The sequence below is a fragment of the Mus pahari genome, chromosome 1 (assembly GCF_900095145.1).
Source record: "Mus pahari chromosome 1, PAHARI_EIJ_v1.1, whole genome shotgun sequence".
NCBI classification, from domain to species: domain Eukaryota; kingdom Metazoa; phylum Chordata; class Mammalia; order Rodentia; family Muridae; genus Mus; species Mus pahari.
In genome coordinates this window covers 96,258,383-96,278,703 of record NC_034590.1, presented here as the reverse complement: position 1 = coordinate 96,278,703, position 20,321 = coordinate 96,258,383, and the positions used below count along the sequence as shown (strand labels likewise).

At 51.3% G+C, this 20,321-nt stretch overlaps 4 protein-coding genes across 4 annotated transcripts in view; 1 reads left to right on the top strand and 3 right to left on the bottom strand.

The window, feature by feature from the left end:
- The first annotated feature begins 1,972 nt into the window (after positions 1 to 1,972).
- Ppp4c (protein phosphatase 4 catalytic subunit) lies at positions 1,973 to 8,585 on the top strand. The gene is made up of 9 exons (XM_021192324.2): positions 1,973 to 2,091; positions 2,291 to 2,454; positions 5,398 to 5,449; positions 5,992 to 6,042; positions 6,209 to 6,310; positions 6,822 to 6,995; positions 7,085 to 7,211; positions 7,898 to 8,087; positions 8,167 to 8,585. The coding sequence occupies exons 2-9, from the start codon at positions 2,357 to 2,359 to the stop codon at positions 8,294 to 8,296; spliced, it is 924 nt and encodes a 307-aa protein (XP_021047983.1). The 5' UTR covers positions 1,973 to 2,091; positions 2,291 to 2,356; the 3' UTR covers positions 8,297 to 8,585.
- A 320-nt stretch (positions 8,586 to 8,905) lies between these two features.
- Tbx6 (T-box transcription factor 6) lies at positions 8,906 to 12,859 on the bottom strand. Its single transcript, XM_021216688.2, has 8 exons — positions 12,613 to 12,859; positions 12,293 to 12,527; positions 11,163 to 11,430; positions 10,925 to 11,071; positions 10,776 to 10,846; positions 9,845 to 9,918; positions 9,580 to 9,763; positions 8,906 to 9,500 (listed from the first exon to the last, which is right to left on the bottom strand). The coding sequence occupies exons 1-8, from the start codon at positions 12,728 to 12,730 to the stop codon at positions 9,287 to 9,289; spliced, it is 1,311 nt and encodes a 436-aa protein (XP_021072347.1). The 5' UTR covers positions 12,731 to 12,859; the 3' UTR covers positions 8,906 to 9,286.
- An 864-nt stretch (positions 12,860 to 13,723) lies between these two features.
- On the bottom strand, positions 13,724 to 17,004 carry Ypel3 (yippee like 3). The gene is given in 5 exon segments (XM_029540079.1): positions 13,724 to 14,212; positions 15,782 to 15,890; positions 16,101 to 16,144; positions 16,245 to 16,440; positions 16,442 to 17,004. Coding segments are annotated over 5 exon segments (471 nt in total). The 5' UTR covers positions 16,474 to 17,004; the 3' UTR covers positions 13,724 to 14,122.
- Positions 17,005 to 18,640: 1,636 nt separating this feature from the next.
- Positions 18,641 to 20,321, bottom strand: part of Gdpd3 (glycerophosphodiester phosphodiesterase domain containing 3) — a 9,120-nt gene continuing 7,439 nt past the window's right edge. Inside the window, exon 10 of the mRNA XM_021186817.1 lies at positions 18,641 to 18,784. Coding sequence (XP_021042476.1) covers positions 18,641 to 18,784 — 144 coding nt within the window. The remainder of the gene's footprint in view (positions 18,785 to 20,321) is intronic.

Genomic DNA, 20,321 nt, shown 5'->3' with positions numbered 1-20,321 from the left:
AACCCTGTCTCAAAAAACCTAAGGAGTGAGGGCTTAGGGCTATAACTCAGTAGTGGAGTCCCTGCTTGGTTACTCATGGTTGTGAGCCACCATGTGGGTTCTAAACTGCTGAGTTCTTTCCAACCCCACCATACCTCTAGTAATTTTATAGCGCTAGAGACTTTAGGTATAAGTAGGGATTTATGGTCTTAACCATTTCCTGCCTTCTCTGTCCTTCCTGTGCTTTTTGTTTTCAGTGATGATGTGCATAGATTTGTCTTACTAGGAGTATCAAAGCATAGTCTCTTGTCCTAATATTTCCATGTATTGGCCAATGATCAAAGCTATGTGCAGGCTGTGGATGTAGCTCAGTGGCTGAGCACTTCATAAAGCTCTGGTTCCTTCTCCAGTGCTGCAAGGAAAAATTCAATCCCTAGTGCTTCCCCAAACGTTAGCCTCCCATCTTACCGCTCATCACGTTTGTAGCCTTGTTCTCTGGAATTCTGTAGACCACACTGGCCTTGAACTCTCAAGATCTGCTTTCCAAGTACTGGGATAAAAGGCATGTGCCATTACTCCTAGCTTCTATGAGACGATCCTATTTTCTATACATTGGTATTTTAACTGAATGTGTGAGAGTGTTGGATTCCCTGGAATCAGTTATGAGTAGCCATGTGGGTGATGGGAATTGAACCCAGGTGGTTGGCTGACTGGAAGAGCAGTCAGTGTTAACTTTTGAGCCATCTCTCCCACCCTCTATAAGACAATCTTTTTTTTTTTTTGGTTTTTTCGAGACAGGGTTTCTCTGTATAGCTCTGGCTGTCCTGGAACTCACTCTGTAGACCAGGCTGGCCTCGAACTCAGAAATCCNCCCGCCTCTGCCTCCCGAGTGCTGGGATTAAAGGCATGCGCCACCACGCCCGGCTTCCTATAAGACAATCTTAAGGCACATAAAAATTGTCCAAAATTGAGAGGGACAATAGAATACTGAAGAAGAGTATAGTGTACAGAAGATTGATTAATAATCTGCTCTGCCTACAGCAAAAGGAGAAGTGAGGGGAGGCAGACTGCATGCACTGCGGACTTGGGCTTAGTGTTTATGTTGCTTTGAGTTTCAGCAAATGAAAGGTGAAAGCCAGACTTGAAAACCACTTTTCCTGGATTCATATTTGAGCCTTGACTGAAACTCCAGACTTCAGCATTCAACTGTGAGCAAGCTAGTCTCCAAACCCATTGCCACCTTCAAGGAATATGTTCAGGCAATAGGAAGCAATGTTGGGTGTGGTTGGCTGATTAACATCTGGGCTATTCTGAGCTACAGTAAAACCCTGTCCAAAAAAAAAAAAAAAACAATTTTGGAAAAGCTTGGTGTCCAGAGAGTGAACACTTAATTTTTTTTTTTTTCAATTAGATTTAAGCCTGTGTGTTTTCTCTCATCACCATATGGGTTCTGGGGTTCCAAATCAGGTCAGTACGTTTGGTGACAAGTTCTTTTATCAGATATGTCATCTTCGTGAGGGTTTTTTTTTTTCCCCTGAGTGTTTGCTCTGTAGCTTTCCACGATACAGTCTTAGCTTCCTGAGTTCTGGGATTACAAATAGGTATACCACCATGTCTGGCCCAGGTTCGGAGCTCCTCCATGGCAAGGTTTTTCTGGGACCGTGGCAAGAAATGTGGACCAGGATAGGCCCTTTCATTGAACGACTATTTATGCGTATCTGCAATACTTGGCCTTATTCTAAACACCGGAGAGGCAATGATGAACAAGGCAGTTTTATCCGTGAGATCTGTAATAGAAGCAGACAGAAAGCAGCCCGGGGAAAAGTGTACTGTGAGACGAGAAGCCGACCGCGGCTCACGTCACCCGGCGTACACATGCCAAGCACAGCTAGACTTGCCTCCAACCCACTTCGCCCGCCCACTTCCGACTCCTTCGCTTCTCCTTCCCGGTGCCTGGGGCGGGGCGGGGCTTGTATACGTCACTTCCGGCGCGCGAGAGCACTGGTTTCCCTTTGCTTCCGCGGCGAGGCCGGAAGTAGAAGTGGCGGTGGCGGAGGCCCAAAGCGGAGGGAAGTGGGGAGTCGGAGAGACTCAGCCGGAGTCTCAGCGGCGGTAATTGTCCGAGGCCCCTCTAGGCCACCGTCCTTAGCGCGGGCCCGCGGGGTTCGACGGGAGTTGGCGGGGTGCGGCCAGGGCAGCGGGACGCGGAGGGTCCTGGGCCGCCGGGAGGGGAGGGGGGGGCGGTCCCAGAATCGAGTCCCCCCTCCCGCACGGACCCTCTGATTGGCGGGCTGGCCTTCGCTTTTCCCAGGAGACCCCTGTGCGGCCCGGAGGGGGCGGCGGCCCCGACTCTGACCCGCGCCGGGGGGGGTGGGCCATGGCGGAGATCAGCGACCTGGACCGGCAGATCGAGCAGCTGCGGCGCTGCGAGCTGATCAAAGAGAGCGAAGTCAAGGCCCTGTGCGCCAAGGCCAGGTGAGCCCGCGGCAGGGACGCCGGCCCGTCGCCCCGGGGGCTTCGGCTAGGCTTGCCCCAGCCCGGAAACCTCCCCAGAGAGAGGTCCCGAGGGCCACTTCTCCCCAGGAACCACGGGGTCGGCTGTGTATGGGTTTCTAGTGGAGTGAGAGCGAGTGGCAGGAAGTTCTAGGGAACTCAGAGAAAACGGCTTGCCCTGCCGGGGTGGAAGAGAAAGTTTCTTGGAGGGGCTGAGTTCTGGGACAGAGTCTTAAAGAATGAGGAGATGGTTCAAGGCAAGAAAACAAAACGTGATTCGCGAAAGTCTCTCAATCCATTCAATCCTTAAAAGAGAAAGTGATTTTGTGCCTAGTTTAACAAACAAGGACTCCAGTTGTTCAAAATTACCAGCAAGGAAGGAATGGAATCTGAAGCCAGTTCTGTGAATACGGATCCTTTTAGTTGTGATTCTGGAGGATGGAGTTGAGCCACCTTCGTGTTCCGTTACGATCCTAAGAAAAAACAATAGGTGATCTAGAATAGAACGTGAGTTTCAGACTAGCTCGGTTTACTGAGTTGATGCCTTTCAAAAAAGGAAGAATTTTTTTTAAAAACCCACAGCTTCAACACACTTTTTTTCTTTTTAGGATTTATTTATTATTTTTATTTAAGTAAACTGTAGCTGTCCTCAGACACACCAGGAGAAGGCATCAGATGTCTTTACAGATGGTTGTGAGCCACCATGTGGTTGCTGGGATTTGAACTCAGGACTTTCAGAAGAGCAGTCAGTGCTCTTAACCATTGAGTCATCTCCAGCCCCTCTCAACATACTTCTAATCCAAGCTCTTGGGAGGCAAAGAGAGGAGGAGAAAGAGGGGTTTAGAGTCATCCTCAGCTTGGGTCAAGGCCACAACATGAGACTCTGGCTCAGGAAATGAAGCCAAAAAAAGAAAGAGCTAAGCATGATATGGATATGGAGAGAGGCAGAGTTCTCTGGGAAGTAGAAGGAAGTTGTAAGTCAGGATCCCAGTTTGTGTTGCAATGACTGGGTTTGAGTCTGAGCTCTGCCACTTTGTGTGGTGTTGATTTTGAAGTGTCTTAGGAATCAGTAAAATGGAACAAGTTGTGTTGATTAAAACAGTTGTGACCATTCAGTGAGTCTGCGCAGGAAGTGAATTTAGCATGCTGTTGTAAGTTATGAGATGGTGCATTCAGAGATTGAAGCTAGCTGGGACGGTGAGGGGGGTGGTGTTTGGTTTTTTGGTTTTGTTATTTTCTGAGACGGAGTTTCTCTGTGTAGAGAAATTCCCTGCCTTGTCCTGGAATTCACTCTGTAGACAAGGCTGGCCTTGAACTCAGAGATCCCCCTGCCTCTGCTTCCCAAGTGCAGGGATTAAAGACATATGATACCACCCTCAGGTGACCAGGGTGCTTCTAAGAAAAGGTAGACCTTGAAAGACAAGCTCTTGACAGCACAGTGAGAAGGAATATTCAGATAGGGTGGGAGTAAGTAGGTAACAGTTGAGCCTGGAAACTTGCAGTGTGACTTCCACCCTGTTTAGTGGATAGTAGCCTGCTCCTCACCCCCACCAGTTCTGTGAGGCCAGGAGAGTATGTGTGTGTTCCTGTTTGTCCTCCAATGTAGCCCTAGCTGGCCTTGAACCCAAAGAGATCCATCCATCTCTGTCTCTCAAGTGATGGTTTCTTTTTACAGAGTAGGAAGCCATGACTTGTAGACACCAGTTACTTGATGCAGGTTACCCGTTGAGGACCTGGCAGCTGGTGTCCTAGTTTGCTTTCTCTTGCTGAGTTACATCTCTAGCCCTGTTTGGTTTGACACCTTTGTTTTGGAGTCAGGATTTCACTGTCTCTTAGGCTGACTCGGAGCCTGGAATCCTTTGCTTCTACCACCATGCCATCATGCCTGACTGTAAACAGGAACTCCCACATCTCAGGCTAGCCTTGAACTTGCTAGCCAAGCCCAACCTTGATCGTTCTGCCTTACCTACCAAGTGCTGACATTCCGTGTGTGTTTCTGGTATTGATTTGAAGTCTGTGAAAGAGTCTGGTATTGCTCCTCTGGAAAGACAGTGCTGAGCTGAGCCAGAGAAGATATTGTTACAAAGTAGCAAAAAGGAAAAAACTACACCAAAGCCCATTTCTTTTTTGTTTGTTTGTTTGTTTGCTTGTTTTCGAGACAGGGTTTCTCTGTATAGCTCTAGCTGTTCTGGAACTCACTTTGTAGACCAGGCTGGCCTCGAACTCAGAAATCCGCCTGCCTCTGCCTCCTAAGTGCTGGAATTAAAGGCGTGCGCCACCACGCCCGGCCAGAACCCATTTCTTAGCTGTAAATTCCTGTTACAGTGCTGCAGTCCTTTAATCCCAGCACACATGAAGCAGACATGGACAGGCAGATTTCTTGAGACTATCCTGGTTTACACATCAAGTTACACATCCAGGCTAGCCAAGGATACATAATGAGGCTCCGTCTGCAGAACAAATAAATAAAATGCTGATGGAGGGAGCAGCACAACCCTTTGAAGGTGCACCTGGGATCATCATGCCCTAGGTCTCACCCTTACTGTGGATACTGTGGGAAAAGGGAGTGAGGTCAGAGCTTAGTGTTCTGAGGGAAAGGAACTTCCCTTTCAGGAATATGTGCTGTGCTCATGAGAAGTAACCACAGGGAATGTCTAGGCTGAAAATGTCCCAGCCTGCTTGAAGGGGCTTAATTGGGGGTAGGGGGGTGAGAACTTGGACTCTGTTCAGTTGGCAACAGGAGCCATGAGCAGGTGTTGAGTAGTAGTAGTCGGTGCTTTTTGATCAAAATCATGGGGACAGTGCATACTTCTGTCCCATGCGGAGGTTCAAGGACTACCTCATGTCCTCCCTCCCTCCAAAAAAGGTCAGGAATTGGGCTGGGCTGGCCTGGCTGTGGTGACCCTGGTCTTCTCCTGTCTCCAGAGAGATCTTGGTAGAAGAGAGCAACGTGCAGAGGGTGGACTCGCCAGTCACAGTGAGTACTCTTGTGTCCTTTGGAGCCTGACTTAGTCCTAAGTTTATGAGAGGCTAGAACCTCCCAGGTCTCTGCTGCTCCTCAGTCTTCAGGTGAGCCTCGATACAAGGATTAGATGGTGACCAGAGCTTGCAACTTAGCGGTCGGATGCTTTCCCAGTGTGTATGCTGTAGAAATTTTGATTTATCATGGGGATGCTCATGGCCAAGGAAGAATAATTTGATTTGGTAAACGATTCTAGTCTGTGGCTCAATGGCTGTGTGCTGGTAACTCTGCTGGGTATATGGGCAAACGAGATGAAGCCAGTCCTGTGAAGCTGGGAGTCTCCCAGGAAACACACATCTCCTGCACCAGAGCAGGGTAGGATGATAGATGACACCACAACAGGCTCACTTGGGGCTAGAGGGTGTAATTTTAGTCCTGAGATGGAGTGATACAGCCTTGGCTGGCATGGAAAGTAACAGGTGTTTTGAAGAGTAGTCTCTAGGAACAAAGGGTTTGTGTCTTTGTCCACTCTGACAACCCACATTCGTCTTTTCCAGGTATGCGGTGACATCCATGGACAATTCTATGACCTCAAGGAGCTGTTCAGAGTGAGTTAGGGAACACTGCGGCTGTAAACTGGGGATGACTAGAAGATATGATCATTGAGAGGACTTAGGTTGCATGGGCTTTGGGTGACATAAGGGGCTCAGCTCTTTGACCTTGCAGTGGGAGGAGATAGTTTGGGGCCAAGCAGAGCCATATCCCTCCTCCCAGGTAGGTGGCGATGTCCCTGAGACCAACTACCTCTTCATGGGAGACTTTGTGGACCGTGGTTTCTACAGTGTTGAAACCTTCCTCCTCCTGCTGGCTCTTAAGGTGAGGACCCTTGGCCCCTGGAGCCTGAACCTTGGCCACTACTTGCTGCCCTCATCACCTTTCCTGTCACCTACCTTGGAACTTTGCTGTGGCTGTGGACTGTGTGCTTAGCGGGGCTGGTCATGACTGCTGCCATGAGTGGGGCCATCTCCTGAGCCCTTGAGGAAGAGGCTGGTGATGTGAGTTCTGGGAAGTAGACAGAGGCTATGTTCAGGAAGCAGCAGAAATTGAGTAAACTGGGAGAAGTCATTGGTGAGGGGCCACAGTGTGGTGGGGATAGGGTGCAAGGTTTGGAGCCTGAGTCTAGCAGTGAGAGGAATCACTAGTCTTGTAGTGCATCTCTAGAAAAAGCTCCAGGAGCCTGTGAGGCAGGGACATGATGATTATGTCAGAGGCAGCAGGAGTCTGGATACACAGAGCATGGTGAGGGCTGAGTGAGGCTGATAGACAATTGGGAGGGGTTAAGTGGGAAACAAAACTAGAACCAGCCCTGGCTTGATGCACCCCCTAGGTTCGCTATCCTGACAGAATCACTTTGATCCGGGGCAATCATGAGAGTCGCCAGATTACCCAGGTCTATGGGTTCTATGATGAGTGCTTACGGAAATATGGTTCAGTGACTGTATGGCGCTACTGTACTGAGATCTTTGACTACCTCAGCCTGTCTGCCATCATTGATGGCAAGGTAGGTTGGCTGTGGATCTCCTCAGGGGTGGGGCAGTGGTGGTCTCTGGGCTTCCACCTCCCTTTCTCTGATACTATTTTCCCTTGTAGATCTTCTGTGTGCATGGAGGTCTTTCCCCTTCCATCCAGACCTTGGACCAGATCCGGACAATTGACCGAAAGCAAGAGGTACCCCATGATGGACCTATGTGTGACCTCCTGTGGTCTGACCCTGAAGGTGAGGGCAGTACCTGAGCTGGCGTTACCTTTAGCTTGTGGGACCTGGATTTAAGCAAGTGTATGAAGGAAGAAGAGTCAGGCCAGGATAGTTTGGGGAGAGGAGGGCAAAGTTGGTCCACACTGGCTTTTTCCTTCCTCCTGCCTGACTGGATGCTCTGTAAGGAGCAGAAATCATGGATGATGGTGTACTCGGGCCTATAGTAGCTTGGCTCATGAGTTTTCGTGGCTCAGAGGATCTGTTCAGGGTGAAGTCATTGGCTCCCTGGGTGGGGAAGGTCATAGACTTTGACAGTAGCTTCTTTGGAGGTGAGAATGGTCCCCTAGAATCATGGCCCCTGAGGGTTCCTTTGTATGGTCTATCGTTCCCCTCTAGTTCAGGCAGAATAGAGATTTAAAGCCAGGCTTTCTGAGTACCAGTCCGAAGCATACCCTCTAGTCTCATCAGTGTTTTTCCAGACTGCCCCATGTGGCAAAAAATGACCTTACTGCCAGGAAAAACCTTGATCATAGTGGTTCTCTGGGCATTTTTTCTCCTTAGAGCTTCTCTGTTCTAGCATTTGCTATCCTGTCTCCCAGATCCCCTAGAACAAGCCTCTGCTTAATGAGGAAAGATGCACAGGCTTTTAATTCCTTGGTATAATAGACAACTAGAGGAGCCCACACACTGTCCTTGTCTTGTCTCAGACACAACAGGCTGGGGAGTGAGCCCCCGTGGGGCAGGCTACCTGTTTGGCAGTGACGTGGTCGCCCAGTTCAATGCAGCCAACGACATTGATATGATCTGCCGTGCCCACCAATTAGTGATGGAAGGTTACAAGTGGCACTTCAATGAGACCGTGCTTACTGTGTGGTCAGCGCCTAATTACTGTTACCGGTAAGCTGGCAAGGCCAGGAGCTGGGTGAGGGTGGGTATCTAGGCCAACCACTGCTAACTGTACTTTTCTTAAATCCAGCTGTGGCAATGTGGCAGCCATCTTAGAACTGGATGAGCACCTCCAGAAAGATTTCATCATCTTCGAGGCTGCACCCCAAGAGACACGTGGCATCCCCTCCAAAAAGCCAGTGGCCGACTATTTCCTGTGACTCCTTGGCCCCAGCCCCTCTGGCCCTTGGACCACTGTGACTGCCCTCTGCCCAGTCGGAGGCTGGGTCTGAGGGGCTGCCTGGCTTTGCTTGCCCTAGGGTGCGGACTTGCTCTGGAGAAGTGGAGCCTTGGCTCCTGGCTTCCTCTCCTTTCTCCCACTTGATCCATGAAGTTTCCAGTCTTTCTTTTTTCTTTTTTCCTTTCTTTTTTCTTTTTCTTTTTGTTTTTGTTTTTAGATAAAACATTTTGAGAAAAAAAGAAAAAAATTCTAATAAAAGAAGAAAAATAGACTTAGGGGTTCTGCCAGGTTTGGTTGGGGTGGCCATGGGGACCTGCTCTGCTTGTCCACTGGGCTGGGAGCCATGAGGCTCCATCTGCTAATTTTTCCCAAAGGCTTCCTTAGTGCTTCGTGAAACCTAGGTTCCTGGACAGCCCTGATTCTTAAAGCAACCATTATGAGGAAGCTTCTCCATCTTGATGAAGGGTAGGGACATGCCCAGAGCAGGCTCTTTCCTAGCACAAGGGCAGGGCAAGCAGCTGGGCCTTAAAGCTGTGGCTCCCCCAGCCCCACCCAGGGCCAACACCATTAGCTCAAGTTTCCTCAGCACTAATGTCTTTGGAGTTTTATTAACAAAAATACTCTGATCCTGAGAACAAATTGGCGTGGCTTGCACTAGTGACAAGGCCCCTGGGAGGTGGGGGTACTGGGCTGGGAGCCCCATTTGGCCAGGCAGAGGCTCCCTCCATTCGCACTGAGGTGAGAGCTGAGGGGAAGCAGGCCCCAGCTGGACTCTGAGCTGCCTTGCCAGAGCTTTGAAGCCAGAGGGGGTGGAGTGAAATCAAGGTGTGAAGTAAAGGGTGGAAGAAAGGCCCAAGCCAGCCATTTGGTGGTGGTGGGGGGGTGTACCACTTCAATGCGGATGCTACCGGGCTGGGGGAAGGGAGCTGGAGGATTAAGGGAAGATGGCATAGGCTTACTACATGGAGGCTCAGTACATTGTCTTGGATCCCATGTCCAGATAACCTCCAGGTCCTGGGTAAGGTAGAGGGAAGGGGCCCCCTTGGATGAAGTGTGGGGCAAAGGATGGTACAGATGGAGCTGCCTGATAGGCAGAGCCCCCTGGTCCGGGCTGTAGGTCCAGAAATGCAGCTGAGTAGGGGGCTGGGCGCCCAGGGTCTGGAGTCTCAGGGAAGCTGGGGGTCCTAGTCACAGGAGAGAGATATAAGAATAGAAGAGGGCCACCTCCTGGAACACCCAGCCCTCTGCCTTTCTCCACCTTACCTGGCTGGTAGGTGACTGGGGGCGCCATGAAAAGCGGCAGGGTGCAGGAGGTAGGCTTCAGCACTGGGGCCCCCACATGGAGTTGCTGAGGCAGAAGCAGCTTCCCGGGGGGTTGGGGCCTGCTCTGGATCTGAGTCCCGAATGTCCCCACCCAGGGTGGAGTCACAAGGACCCCCTGGTGTATCTGAAGAGACAAAAAGCACAGGTTGGTTAGGGGAGGCTCCCTGTCTCATGCTTGGCCCCATGCCACCAGGACAGCACTCACCCCCACTCCCACAGGCCTCTGTGGCCACTGGCTCTGGGCCCCGAAGTTTCCTCTTCACACGGGCATCCCGCTCCCTGGGGAATGATGGTGATGATGATGTGATGATGATGGCACTAATAGTACTTACCAGGTGCCAGGCATTCTACCCTCCCAGGCACCCTGTGGGCAGGTGCTATATTATACCCATTTTACAGATAAGGAACTAAAGACCAGTGAAGCCACTAAAAAGCAGCAGAGCCGAGGTTCCTCTCAGACTTGGAACTTGGTTCTTTAGTGCTTTCTTTCCTCGTTGGGTATTTAGAATCAAAGAGCCCATTCCCAGCAGCAAGGCCCAGTATCTGCCCAACTTCATAGCTGCCCCACAGCCCTTTTGCACCTGACAATCTACACTTCTTCCAGGAAGGCCTCTCTGACCTTCTGTGGCATTACACACCTCCCTCACGGCATGTCCTAGCTCTCCATATTTGAGCTGGTGAACCAGTCACTGTCTTTTGGGATAGACTAGCAGCTCTCCCAGCTCTCAGGGGTTGTACTCAGAGGAGATGCCCAAGTCCTTCCTTGGTAAGCATTGGCTGGCCACCCTTCACTCTGCAGCTGCACTGTAGGGCACTTCTGCCTCAGGGCCTTTGCATGTCTTTTTCCAGACAACCCCCTTTCCCTCCCCTTCCTAAAGGTCTTTCTTTGTCCATTGTCCTTCGGTGCCTTTTCTCCACTGTCCCTCCAGGCCTTGCCATCTTTTGCAGGCCTTATTGCTGTTGGAATTATATAGTCTCATTTTTGCCTGCTCTGCTGACCAGTCTATTAGTTGTATGAGGACTGAGCAAGCTTAAGTATTGAATCAAGAGTGGATACATGTTTTTACTTACCATCATGTTCCTGGTACCCTGGCACACAATAATTAGTAAATGTTCACTGAATGAATGATGCCCACCTCTTACAGTTTCTGCCATTTTCTCGGAAACCTTTTGCAAAGGGATTGGCTGCGATCTTCAGCTGTGTGATCTGAGGACACACATGCAGGTCAAAGCCCCTGTAGCCCGGGCGCCAGTCACTGACCCTCCCTCAAGCAAGGCCACTCACCCTAGGGTTCTGGTAGGCTGTCACAGAGATGAACGTGGTCTCAGGAAATCGGAAGGAGGCCACACCCCCCCAGTGCTGGCTGCAGAGTTGGGTGGCTCTTACCAGGTGGATGCGAGGCTGGTACTTATGCATCGAGTGCAAGATCAGCTGGGAGGAAGAAATGGGGTGACTCCCAGCCTTCACCTTCCTCCCAGTACCACCCTAAAACCCCATCAAGGAGTCCCAGCCTGGGCCTCACGTGGCCATGGGGGTCCAGTGTGCTGTTGGTGAGCTTAACACGATGGAAGGATACGGGCTGCCGCATCCAGTGGGCACCAGTGGCAGGAGAATCAGGGTGAATGTAGACACGGTCGGGTAGGCGGGGCTCGGCCTTTCCACTGGGCTCCCAGTGCTGGCCCTGCCAGCGGTATCGGGCCCCATCCACCGGAACCACATCCAGAAGGAACAAGTAGCGGGCCTCTGGGTCCAGGCCAGTGACGGATACTCGGCAAGCAGGGAACATCCGCCTGCACAGGGGAAGGAGGAGAGGCCTGGAGCTACCCTCTACCAGGGGTGAGCCCAGCACCAGTGAAGGAACTAGCTATAGGCACCTCAGTGTTGGCACGGTAAAGCCAGAGAGGTGTAATTAGGTTCTCCAGCACAGAGTCTAAGAGCCATTGTACAGATGGGCAAAGGGGACAGACAGGTTAGGGGGTCTGACAGGCCGGAGCAGGTTAATCTCCCCACTCTCCCCTTCACTCTCTTCATTCTAGTTACAACACGGTACAATCCTGTCTCAGAGCCCTTGCCACTTCCTGTCCAGACTCCTGACCCCTGTCCCCTGTAACTCTATTTGCAGAGACAATGGTAACTGTTTTCTTCCTGAAGCCTTAGGAGCCTCTTGCTCCCCACCTTGGTACAGCACTGACCTCTGTGGCTGCGAAGACTAACTTTCTTCAGAAATAATAGGTGCTGGGCCCTGGGGACAGGATTTATCCTGGGGTTCAGGCCTTAGAGACCTTGCCAGAGCTCACCTGGTGGGCATTCACCTTCCTTCAGGGTGAGCTGGGACTTAGTCACACACGGCCCCTGATCCTGGACAGATTCTCCCACACTGGTCCTTGACCCTTCTCATAGGCTGTCTGTTTCTGAGTTAGGCCACATGTCAATCTACAACCCAGCCAGACTGACCTCTCTGACCCTTGATAGACTGGCTCCTAAACCCAGTCACAAACTCCACAGCCTGATTAACTCCTGTTCATCCAGGGTCACAGTGTCAGGCCATAGTTAGATTCTGCTGTCTGGGTTGTCCTGACCCTGGAGAGGCCCCTAACCCTCGCTCTGTCCCAGGAATTCTCTTTTCTAGAAGCTGACTTGGCCATCCCTCACCTGCCAGCCTTGGTGATGATCATCTCTGTCCCCACAGCGCTGAATTCCTTCCACAGTTCCTGGTTCTCCAAGCTCAGGCTGACCCCAGGTAGCGAGTGAAGGGCCTCTGGGGGTGGCGGTGCTGTCTCGGGGCCCAGAGCAGACGGGAGAAGGGGCAAAGGAGGGGGTGCAGCCAGAGTGTGGGGAGCTGCCTCCATCCCAGAGAGGAAGCAATCCAGTTTAGAAGTATCCAAATCTGGAGATGGAAGAATGAGGATCCAGGGGAGGGCCACATATTCCCAGTTTCCTGCCCCTTACCCAGAGCCAATCCAACCGCTCACCAGGGTAGCGGTAGCCCTCTGTCAGGGCAGGTGGGAAGGTGGAGTCTGCCCCAGGCTGGGGGTGTCCCAGACGGTAGCCAGTCCCCAGGGAGGGGTACAACTCTCGTGGATGGTACATGTTGTAGTTTCTTCTGGCCTTGTGTCCCGTTGCTAGAATCCGGGGTCTAAGGGATGTCCCCTTTATAGCTCACAGCACAGCCCCTTCCAAACCAGAGATCACAGCCCCTCCCCTCCTTGGGGCCCTGGAGGTGGGTTGGAATGGAGACCCCTGGGGCCTAGAAGGGGTCCAAGAGGAGGCCGGATACCTGGGTACCCTCCCCTCTCTCTCGCAGCTTCACTAGTCCCGACCCCCTACCCCCTCATTACATAATTAACTCCTCGGCCTGATTGATCCCTAGGGCTAGGACAGGGACGCAGTTTGGCGCTTCCGGCCAGCTGGTCTCCGTTCCCACGGTGGGGGTAGACCGGCTAGGGGGCAGGGGTGGGATCTGGATCCTGGCACCGAGCCTAGGATCCCGGGTTAGACCCTAAAGCCCCAGACTTTCTGGAAGGTGACCCCTCCCTTTTTTTCACTTGGAGGACTAGCCTCGCGAAGTGAATGCGAGGACAAGTGCAGGGTTGATGTCTGAGCTGATACGCCAGACACCGGGCATCTTCAAGAGACCTCAGCAGAGGACTAAAGCCTAGAGTCCTCCTTGGTTTATAGTCTGAAAAGCCTCTACCAAGTCTCAAAAGTTGAGGGGCGCGCACAGCTACAAGTCTATGGTATCTCGCGCAAAGCGCAAGTCTCACGCCGACAACACTTCAACTACACTTCCCAGTAGGCACCGCGCCAGTCGCACGCAAAGGCCACAGGCAAGCGGTGTTGGGGTCCCTGGGAATTGTAGTTCAGACTGGGGCGGCAAAGTCAGAGAATTATTGGTGGTCTTCTCTGAAGCTTGCCCCCGAGGAACTAACGCCAGGACAAACATAGGCAAGATGTCAGGAGCTAGATTAGTTTGGTCTACTGTTCCTACTCCATTCCCCCTGCTGAGGGATCTGAATGGACCCCATCTATCGGGAAGGAACTTGGATTCCAGGTCCCCTCTCCATATTCCTTGTGAGCCAGGGGTTGTCTCCATTCCATTGTTTTATTATTTACAAACGCTACAGAACAAGAACAGACACGTTGCAGGTAAGAGGGATCCAGTGGGAGAGATTCACAGAAAGGTGGTGCACCGGGGCCATGAGAGCAGCACACAGGCCTTATCTATGGGACAGGCAAGACAGGAAGGGGTTAAAAAATGAGATCCAAGCCAGCCAGATCGCAGGGAGGTGCAGGGGGCGGGGGTACAATCCCCCTCTTTGTCTCCCCCCAAGGTCACAGTGCATGCAATAAAATATATGTACAGGAGCTGGATCCTTCCCCTGAGGGGGCCCTGAGGGTCCAGAGCTCCCTTCAGGAGGAGCGAAACCAGTGGCTCCCCCTGGCGGCCAGGCCAGGCTGAGGCCACATGCGGCAGGAGCTAGGTCAGTCCCAGCCGTTGTCTTTGATCATGTGGTTGAGTTCAATGATGTACTTCCCCTCTTTGTACTTCTGGCTGCTCTCAAAGGCTTGCTCCTGAAAGGAGAGAAAGGGCTGCCAGTCGCAGACAAGACTTTTACCACTAGGCAATGGGGTTTTGGAAATGAAGACGATTGGTCTTGTTTTATGTATGAAAAAACCCCATGGCCCAGAGAAGCCCAGCTGCCTGCCCAGACACAGCTGGGAAGAGAGAGAACTCTGAAAATTAATGACAGCTCCAACAGGGAGGATATGTTAGTAGCTACAAGATTTCACGGTTCAGGGATTACAAACTGGTGGCCTAAGGGCCATTTCAGCCTACAGGTAGTTTTGTTTTGATAGCAGAGAGCTTAGTATGAACAACTTTAGGAGTTGGGGATGTTTAGCTTGTGGGAGGGCCTGGATTCAATACAAGCACCACATTTAAAAAAAAAAAAAAAAAAAATACAGAGCTGGGTGTGGTGGCGCATGCCTTTAATCCCAGCACTTGGGAGGCAGAGGCAGGCGGATTTCTGAGTTTGAAGCCAGCCTGGTCTACAAAGTGAGTTCCAGGACAGCCAAGGCTACACAGAGAAACCCTGTCTCAAAAAACAAGACAAAACAAACAAACAAACAAACAAACAATAAAACTTACAGCTAAATGATAACCATACTCACTCCATTTTGCCCCAGCCTGCTTTCTCTGCCCTACATCTACACTACACATTTATAAACCCGCAGTATCTGCTTGGCCTTATAGACATTTGAAAGATTTTGTTATACTTTGAGACAGGGTCTATATAGCTGTGGGTGTCCAGGAGCTCAACAGGCTGGCCTAGAACTCAGACATCACCTACCTCTGCTTCCTCGGTGCTGAGATTAAGGGCGTGCGCCACCACACACTGCTGACATTTGAGTTTTTAACCTCTGGTCTAGGCTATATTTTAAGATTTCAGAGGGACCAAGCCACCTGTCCAAAGACACACGGCAAATGGGTGGCAGGGTCAGAGGTAAAGTAAGGTTAGGACTGTCTCTGCCTGGGGCATCCAGCTTCTAGAGACACGCCAAGTACCCAATTCCCTATGCTATCCTCAAATGTATAAGGAATAACTTTGCTACGTGTAATCTGACCCTCACAATGATCTTCTGTGCCAGGTAGTGGCTTTATGCTCCCACGCCAGGTAAGGAGATGAGACGTGAGGTGGTGAAATCAGATGCTAGACAGCATGGGAAGCGACAGGAGCTATGCAGAGATCTGGGGACCTAGTTTCCACACTGCTACAGAGTCTTGGTTGTGTGATCTTGGGCAAACGCCCTAGCATCTTCAGACCTTGTCTTCTGGAACAGACTCTGCCGCCAGAATAGCTGTAGTGATCTAGAGACTATATGCCATGTGTTCACATGCGTGCCAGATAAGCAATTGACAAATCGTGATTCTACATGATGCTAATCATCTAGGACAGGGGTGCGAATCCTTCGAGGGAAGAGAGCATCCTCAAAGCCCTGCCATGGACAGACGCCAGTCACTGGGGAAAACCAGTTTGTGCTGGGCCACTGGTACTCTGAAAGGCAAAGGCAGATGCTTTCAAGGAAGAAGGGATGAGGTTAGGTCAAAGGCCAGCCTAGGGTCAGAGATCTCAAACTCACATATTTCCAGCCCAAAGTGGTCTTGCAGTTCTCACAGTGGATGTCAGCGACAGCATGAAGGCCTGTCAGGAGCACCCGCTCTTCTGCTGGCCCGCAGCCCACATTCACTCTGTGGGGACAAAGAGTAGTTCCAGGGAGGGTCTCAGCAGCCCAGAGCCACCCTCTAGCTAGTATGTTCAGTATCTGGCCTTAGCCTCTAAGAGGAGCCTGATCATGGCTTCCTGTCAGAAACAAGGGACTCTGGGAATATCGGCATGATACCAGGGGTCACAGGTCACAACAGAGGTCAGGAGAAGGAAGGAAGGAGATGAATACTCACACAGAGTCGAAGAGGTAGGCACGTCCCTGACTGCCCTGGAAGGACTGGAGGGTAGTGGGGAGACGAGAGGACGGGGTTAGGGCTATTGGTGGGGAGTTGCCAGGCAGCCCACTGTCATTCTAGACTAAAATGTGGCCCGCTCACCTTGGAGATGAGGTCGTCGTGGTTGGCCAGGTGAGCACGGCAGTGGGCACAGCTATACCTCCGGTGACAATCATCCAAGTAGGCCTGAAACGTCTTGGGCTTTGAAATCCGCACCATGGCGGGGGCCAAGGGCAGTGGCCCCACGCGGGGAGCGGCCCACGGGGAGCAGAGGGAGCCCAGTGCCTGCCAGGAAGGAGAGGTGGACGGTCAGGACCAAGGCCACACACATGTAGACAAGCCCAGAACTATGGGGACTCTGTCACACTTGGCTGCTCTCTCCTTTCCCTAGAGCCACCAGTCTCACCAGGGACCAGAGTCATCTCAGTTTTGACTCACTGAGGAGGCCTCAGGTTGCATCAGCGGGTAAACTGAGGCTAGGAGGAGCTCTAGGTGAGTCACCCACCAGCTTCTGGCCTCACCCCTGCTGAGCTGGCATCTGAAACGTGAAGAAGGGGCTTCAGAGTGGATGGGCTGCCAGTTTTCAGTTTTGAGGGATTGGGGGGATGGGGATAAGAAACGGACCTGTCCTTACGACCCTATCTGGACTAGCGATGGGGCAAATGTGGGGTACATGGAGTTTGCTTGGGGAAAGGGTCTCTCACCTGGAGGAGGCAAGAGGCCTCCCCAAAGCGAGAGGGTCTCCCTAGGGAGAGGAGGGGTTTTTACCTGCAGGCGCTGAGCCTCATCTCCGTTGAGGGGAATCTTACCTGCATCGCCAAGCCTTACCTGAGACCCCGGGGCTCACCTGGGGCGAGGGGATGGGGGCGTGCGCGGGGGAAGGGGCAGTCCTCGTTTGCGGGGCGGGGGCGCGGGGCGACGCGCAGAGACGTCGGTCCAGGCCTCACCTCGCCTGGGCGCGTGGAGGGCCCGGTCCGCGGGGTGGCCTGGCCTGGGAGTGGGGGGCGCTCCTGATGGGCGCCGTCCCCCCCGGCCCGGTTCGCAGCCGCCTCGACTTGTTTACACCGAGACCAGCTGCTGCCGCGGCTGCGGCGGGAGGGGGAGGGGGCCGGCCTCCTGTCCCGGCGGCCGCCGTGGCCAATCGGAGTGCCTCATGCAAATGAGGGGGCGCGTCATACGGCGGCCAGCGCAGGCTGGGCTGCCCTTCCCCCTGCTCCGGGCTCCCGCTAGCTGTCTCGCCCGGAAATGCGGCTACGACTCGCAACCTGACCCAGAGGCTAACCCGGGCCTGATTGCACCTCTGCTTCTCTGCTATCTCTGGTGCTCAAAGAGACAAGGATCCTAACCCGGCATGGGGCTAAAAAGAGGATGTTGTCTGTATGCAAACCCCTGGGAAATAGTCGTAATTGTCTTCGTTTATCCACTGACCACTGTCTCACAATATTGTAGTTTCTCCATTTGACCAGGTTCCTGAGGCTTGGAGAAGAGATTATCCAGAGATTATCCAGATGATAAGAGTCAAAGTTGGAATTCTCACTTTTCCCAAGCATGTGGAACAGATTGTTAGAAGGGAAGAGCTAAAGGTGTCCTTTAGCTATTAGACTCCCAGGAACCAACGTTTTAAAAATCTCTACTGCGGAGCATCATCTGCTCCAGGGATTCTCTGGTATGCCTGGCCTCGAGGTTTCTGTAGGTCTGACCCCAGTGAAAAATGTCTGTTTAATCGTGTGTCTGGTATACGTAGACTTGTGTTCACTGCAGAATACCAGGAACCAGCAGGTTTGAAAAGAACTGCACTGGAAAATAGCCATTAAATGAATTAGGTCCCAGTGTTGGAGATCAGAAAGTGGACAGCAGGTACGGTGGGGGAGCCTGCGAGCTCACCCATGCCTGCCTGATGCAGTTCAGCTCAGCACATAAGGTGACCAACATCAGTAACATGAGGAAATTCAGTCCCTTGGATATGCCTGGGACTCTTAATGGTTTCAGGACAACCACTCATCTCTGGATCTCTAGAGTCTAGGGCCAGGACGCTTGGCTTAGCATGCTTTAGAGTGGAGGCCAGGCTGGCACAGGGTGTGGTGCCACTCTGCTGGGTCTGGAATGTAGTGGAACAAGTGGGCCAGCCTACTGATGCCCCCAGGCTTTTATTTGCAGGGGTGTCAGTGGGCAGGGTCTCTCTCTGTAGCCCTGGCATTATAACTCACAGAAATCCACCTGCCTCTGCCTTCCAAGTGCTGAGGTTAAAGATGTTCATCTCTAGGCCCAGCTCACCCCAGGCATTCTTGATCTCCCCTAAGATGCTATGTTCACTTGCTTGCAGTAAACTTGGAGCTGCATTCACGGTATGCAAGCCTCCTACCATCAAGTCCCATCCCCAGCCGCTAACATGCCATCTTTATAGCCTTCCGGATCGACCCTCCAACCCCTTGCTCCATGAACTATGTTACTGACATGAAAATATTTCTTTATTTTTAAGAGAAAGTCAGGATAGGGCCTCAGACTGAGGAGGCTAGGTCTCTTCGTTCCTGCTTGTCCAGGTAGTGTCTCAGGGCTGTGGGGTAATCAGTCATGACGCCATTGGCTCCCAAGCTGAAGGCCACTTCAAAATCGGATTCTTCATTAAGGCACCAGAACAGGACCTGATCAGAGGAAAAAAAGAACAGGTTAGTTTCCAAACATCAGCCCAAAGCTTCCTTTAGCATCCAGGAGGTGGCAGCCCCTCCTTCTGCACAGACCTCCCAGAAATGGTGTCCTGGAGCTGATGGTTATCTTTTATAGAAATTTCCAAATTGGTTATTAAACGCAGCTCCTGTCAAAACTTAAATATACAATCTTGGAGCCAAGTGTGGGCCATCCATATTTGTAACTCTGCACTTTGGGAGGCCATCTGGGCTACACAGCATAGCAGCCAGCCGGGGTTATCTAGCAAGACTCTGCCTCAAAAATAAATACATAAACCATGTAATCACATGAACTTGCAGTTGAACAGTCTCAGTACTCAGGATGCAGAGGTAGGTGGATCTCTGCGAGTTTTAGGCCAGGTCTATATAGTAAGTTTCAGGCAAGCCAGAGTTGACAGTGAAACTTTGTCTCAAAACAAACAAGGAGGGCTGGTGAGATGGCTCAGTGGGTAAGAGCACCTGACTGCTCTTCCGAAGGTCCAGAGTTCAAATCCACATGGTGGCTCATAACCATCCGTAACAAGATCTGACTCCCTCTTCTGGAGTGTCTGAAGACAGCTACAGTGTATTTACAAATAATAAATAAATCTTTTTTAAAACAAAACAAAACAAACAAACAAGGAATTCAATAAAAACAAAGTAAAGTAGTAGTGTGTGGTACATTGTTTTTATAGCACCAAGATAGAAGGGAAAGGAATGCAAAGATACCTTGTGTTACACAGGGAGTTCAAGGGCCAGCCTTGGCTGTATGAGACATGTGACAAACAATCCAAGAGCTGGGGTTGTTGCTCAATGGTTTAACCCTGGCCTCTTATGTGCAAAGCCCTGGGTTTGATTCCCAGTACGACAAAACAAATCAAACAAAAACACAAACAGGGACCAGTGACATGACTCAGCGGGTAAAGTCACCTGAGGACCTGTGCTAATCCCCAGGAACCACAGGGTGGAAGGAGAGGATGACACCCTGTGACCTCTGCAGGCAGTGTGGATGTGCCCCCATACGTGTAATATACGTCTTAAGTTAGACACTAAAAAGCCCATCACTAATTATTTTATAATTATGGTCTCCTTTTCCTTCCCTCCCCTCCCTCTTCTCTGGGTCTCATGTAACCAACTTGGCCTCAGACTCTTGGACCTTGGACTTCTGTCCTGTTTCCATCTCTGGTGCTCAGGTTTAGGGTATATACCACTATACCACTATACCTGGTTTTGTTTGTTTGTTTGTTTGTTTGTTTTTCCCCCTTTGCTGTTCTTTTTTTTCAATTTATTTGTATTTATTTTAAAATAAAAAATGTATTTGTGGGCTGGTGAGGTGGCTCTGCAGGTAAGAGCACCCGACTGCTCTTCCAAAGGTGCAGAGTTCAAATCCCAGCAACCACATGGTGGCTCACAACCATCCTTAATAAGATCTGACTCCCTCTTCTGGAGTGTCTGAAGACAGCTACAGTGTACTTACATATAATAAATAAATAAATCTTAAAAAAAAAAAAAGAAA